The 4,678-nt window shown below is 50.2% G+C and overlaps 2 protein-coding genes across 2 annotated transcripts in view; one reads left to right on the forward strand and one right to left on the reverse strand.

Moving 5' to 3' along the window:
* TRIM50 (tripartite motif containing 50) overlaps positions 1–82 on the reverse strand; it is an 8,947-nt gene extending 8,865 nt beyond the window's left edge. Inside the window, exon 1 of the mRNA XM_005877195.1 lies at positions 65–82. The gene's annotated coding sequence lies outside the window, so the exon portion shown is untranslated. The remainder of the gene's footprint in view (positions 1–64) is intronic.
* Positions 83–954: 872 nt separating this feature from the next.
* LOC102254438 (inactive peptidyl-prolyl cis-trans isomerase FKBP6-like) overlaps positions 955–4,678 on the forward strand; it is a 7,577-nt gene continuing 3,853 nt past the window's right edge. The window contains exons 1-3 of the mRNA XM_014548499.1: positions 955–1,030; positions 3,567–3,617; positions 4,300–4,355. Of these exons, the coding sequence (XP_014403985.1) occupies positions 955–1,030; positions 3,567–3,617; positions 4,300–4,355 (183 nt within the window). The remainder of the gene's footprint in view (positions 1,031–3,566; positions 3,618–4,299; positions 4,356–4,678) is intronic.

A 4,678-nucleotide genomic window follows, 5' to 3' on the forward strand; every position in this document is an offset into this window, starting at 1 on the left:
AAACTACCTGGCTTCTTAGAATCCACTGAGCCTCCCACCAGGGCCTCAAACCAGCATCACTGACCTGATTGGCTTGGCCTCTTCTCCCCAGGATAGAATAGCAGGAGCAGAGCCCTGAAGACTGCAGCTGGATGCTTGCTCCACCACCTTGTCACTACCCTTTCCTCCTCCTCTTTCCCAGCAACACCCCCATGTCCTCAAGGTCACCCAGAATCAGGTGGAAACTGGGCCACATCACGGGACTGGGGAGGCGGCCTTTGCTGGGCCGGCTCTGATAACTGTAACATTCAGGTGCTTGCTTTGGCCAGGCAAGGGGAAGGGAGACAGACAGAGAGACGGGGTACCCATTCACACCTTACAGACCCCAACGGGACAGATTTGTGCTTCAACACAATCTTTCTGAATCTCTCTCTTTTAAAGATATTTTTATTTACTTATTTAGATTTTTTAATTGGGGTATATCTTCTAAAAAGGGCACAAATCTCAACCACACACTTAAAGTAAACTTAATATATGCTCACTCTCCAGATCAAGATACAGAACATTTCCAGAACCTCCCACGTGCCGCCCCCTAGTCAGAATGTCTAAAGAATAGCTGCTCACATGACTCATATCACTGCAGATTCACGTGGCCCAGTTTTGAATTTCAAATGAACAGAATCATATAGTATGTGCTTGTCTGTGTCTAACTTCTTTATTCAACATGCATTAAGAACTTTTTTATATGAAGTCTTTCAATGGTTTAGAAGTTCAATGACATTTTGTTATACAGTTAATAATATACTATGTGTGCTGGATATGTGATATGCAGGTCATAAGATACTATACATACCCCAGGGGTGTGGTGGGAATTACTGGTTGGAAAGGATAGGGTGGAGAGGCTTCCAGGAGTGTTAAGAAACAGGAGCGCTAGAGCTTCCGGCGGCAGGGTCTGGGGAAGCGGCGGCAGGCGCCATGTCTTGCCTTGAAGGTGGCAAGAAGAAGCCCCTAAAGCAGCTGAGGAAGCAGGCCAAGGAGATGGGTGAGGCGGGTAAGGCATTCAAGCAAAAGTAAAAAGAGGAGCAGAAGAAACTCCAGGAACTAAAGCGAAGGCTCTGGGGAAGGGCCCCCTGGTCACAGGTGGAATAAACAAATCTGGCAAATAGTGAGCTGTTCTGTGTGCCTGGGGCATTGGTGATCCTCAATTCCATTCCTGTTTTAACTTCTGGATTCCCTGTCATACCATCTGTTGCCATCTAGAGCTAGAATGAAGTGTTGTCTTGGAGCCTATGGTATATTTAAGAATTAACTTTTGTAAATAATAATAATAATCATGCAGTGACTCATCTCTTTAGTTCTTTTCACTCAGTCATCTCAACTTAGCTGTGAGGTCAGAGTAAAACCAGCCCAGAACCCTGCCAAAGTGTGTTCTTTGGTCTTTGTTCTATCCCAAATTCTGTACCACCTGGAATTAAACCAACTCATTTGAAGAGAGAGAGAGAACTCTAGAACAGGAGCTCTATAAAGGTAGAGAAAGAGAGAGAGAGAGAGAGAGAGAGAAAGAGCTCTAGAACATCAGGCCACAACTCCCACAGACCTAAGCACCCATGTCTGCCAGCAGGAGTGGTCTCCACCCCAGTGTCAAGCAAGACTAAGGTCTGGTATAGGCAAATAGAAAGCTAATTTTATTTGTTAATTCAAGAAATATTTATTGAGAACCTGCTATGTATCAAGCATTGAGCTGGGTATCCTATATAATAAAGTGGTAATATGCAAATTGACCCTCACACCCTCACAAGATGGCTGCCTATGACCAGGATGGCAGGGGGGTTAGTGAGGGACAACCAAACGACTGAACAAGCAGGCTGCGTGGGGTGACCAGGCCGGCAGGGGGGCCATGAGGGGTGACCTGGCCAGCAGGGGGGGCAGTTGGGGGTGACCAGGCCAGCAGGGGGGGCAGTTGGGGGCGACCAGGCCGGCAGGGGGGGCAGTTAGGGGCAACCAGGCCAGCAGGGGAGGGGGGAAGTTAGGGCCAACCAGGCAGGCAGGCAAGTGAGCGATTAGGAGCCAGCAGTCCAGGATTGTGAGAGGGATGTCTGACTGCCAGTTTAGGCCCAATCCCAGGGATCAGGCCTAAACTGGCAGTCGGACATCCTCTGAGGGGTCCCAGATTGGAGAGGGTGCAGGCTGGGCTAAGGGGACTCTTCCCCCCCCCCCTGCACAAATTTCGTGTACTGGGCCTCTAGTTAGGTATATATTAAAGAACAAGACAGACAAGGTTTCTATCCTTTTGGGGTTTATGATGTATGGAGGTAGGAGGTATAAGGTCATAAATAAACAAGTTAATATAATAGTTTTAAATGCTATGCAGGAAGTAAGCACTGTGGTGGAAAAGGAGGATGGGGTGACAGGTTGTATGAGGTGCACTTGAGCAAGGGCAATGTCTTTGAGGAGGGATGGTTGAGCTGAGGCCAAAAGGATACACAGAAGCTGGCAACCTGAAAGGATTCAGGCGGGTAGACCGGCACTGGGTCAGCAAGAGCAAAGGCCCCGAGGCTGGAAAGCACTGAGAGAGGAGACCTGGGTAGCCGGAACATAGTGAGGGAGAGGAAATATCAGAAGATGAGGCCAGCGAGGTTGGCAAGGAGGGCTGTGTAGACTAGGGCAAAGGTTTGGATTTCATTTCAAGGGCAGTGGGAGCTACTGAAGAAACCAGTTTTAAGGCAAGGGAATATCATCTCATTTGTATTTTTAAAATATCATTCTGGCTGCTGTGTACATAATGGATCACAGTAGTGTGAGCACTTGGGTGGATGGCTGATGAAGCCGAATGACTGATACGGAGAAGAACGATGTAAACAAAAGACAAGGCCGATCCAGAGTCAGAAGCCTGAGGACATCCAGGTGGAGGAACTGAGTAGCCCAACGGGTCCACAGACAAATGTCTAGGCCCGGCTGCAGAGTTTCTGACTCAGGAGTACATGGATGGGCCCAAGAATTTGCATTTGTAACAAGCACCGATGCTACTTTTGAGAACCATTGGAAAAGGCAGTTGGATACAGGCACCTGGAACAGTGGCACTTGGGGGCTCTAAGCTAGCCAGGTGTATGCCACCTGTTTATAGCACATCCTATATAATAAAAGCCTAGTATACAAATTGTCCCTTGACCGGGAGTTTGACCGGGAGTTTGACCAGGGGCAGGGCCGGCTGGAAGCCCCGGCTGGCGGTGGTGGCAGGCAGCTGGGGGAAGGGAGGCCCCGGCTGGCAGCCAGCAGCCGGCAGCCACTAGGAACCCTACCCATGCATGAATTTCGTGCACTGGGCCTTGAGTATTTAAACAAATGGTTGGAAATCTCTTAGGGATTGAAAACAGAGAAGGGCAGGGATCCAAGGACAGCCGCCCTGAGGTTAACCTTTAGAGGTCAGGACGTGGAGGATGACTGAGAGGGGACAGCCAGGAGGTAAGAGGACCATCAGGAGAGTGTGGTGGTGAGAAACTGTGGGAGCTAGAATGCCTCCCCCGACCCCCACCCAAAGATATCCAGGCCCAAATTCCTGGACCGCTGGGAATATGTTACCGTAAAAGGCAAAAGGGACTTTGAAGATGTCATCATGGTCATAAACCTGAATTATGCAGGTGGGTCCGATTTAATCACATAACCCCTTAGCAGCAGAGAACTTCCTCTGCTGGAGTCAGAGAGATGCTGCAGAAGAGGAAGCAAGAGGAGTGCAAACCTAAGGACTCAGCACCCTATCGGGGACTCTGGGTGCTGGGGCCCCTATGGGAGGATGGAGAGAAGCCTCCAAGAGCTAAGGGCGCCTCCTGGCTGGCAGCCAGGCAGGACACGGGGCCTCAGGCTCAGAGCTTCAAGGATCTCCATTGGCCAACAACCTGCACAAGCTTTGAGGTGGATTCTTCCCCAAAGCTTCCCTCGGGCTGATGCTTGGATTTGATTCCAATGAGACTGATGTCAGGCCTCTCGCCTACAGAAATGAGAGAGGATAAACAGGGGTTGCTTAAACAGTGAGGTTTGTGGCCATCTGTTATGACAATGATGGACAGCGAATATTGATGCCAAAAGAAAAGTGTTTAAAGGTCAGAGAGGTCAACTTCATCAAATGCAGTCAAGAGGCGCCTGATGGATTTCAGTCTTCTGTAACGGAGCAGGGAAAGGTAGGTTGAACAGAAAATGGGGGGTGAGGAGGTAGAGACGGAGAAGTTAAAAAGGCCTTTGCAGCCACTCTTTTGAGAAGTTTTTCTGGGAAGAGCAGCCGGAGGCCGATGTGGGACAAAAGGAGGCTTGTTCCTTTTGTGGTAGGAGATTTTCCTGCACGTAAGAAGGAAATGATCCCGGACCGATGCAGGAGGGAGCGGGTAACTGAAGCGCATGAGGAGACACGAGCGGGAGGGCCCAGCTGGGACCCAGGACTGTTCTCCCTTTGCACCAAGTGCAGCACGGATTTTGTAGATTTGCTGATGGAAAAGTGGGGAGCATCCGCTTGTCTTCTCAGGAACTGGGCAGTTTGACTCTAAAGCCCTGTCCCGGCCTGAATTTCTCGGAAAAACAAACGAGAAAGAAGGAAGGTGGAAATTCTGGGGCCTTGTGCTCACCAGCGTGCTCCGGCCACGTGACCCCACTGCGTGCCCCGCCCCCTCACGTGCTGTGCCACGTGCTGCATGCCCGGTCACGTGCCCGG

The sequence above is a fragment of the Myotis brandtii genome, unplaced genomic scaffold (genome assembly GCF_000412655.1).
Source record: "Myotis brandtii unplaced genomic scaffold, ASM41265v1 scaffold510, whole genome shotgun sequence".
Classification (NCBI taxonomy): Eukaryota; Metazoa; Chordata; class Mammalia; order Chiroptera; family Vespertilionidae; genus Myotis; species Myotis brandtii.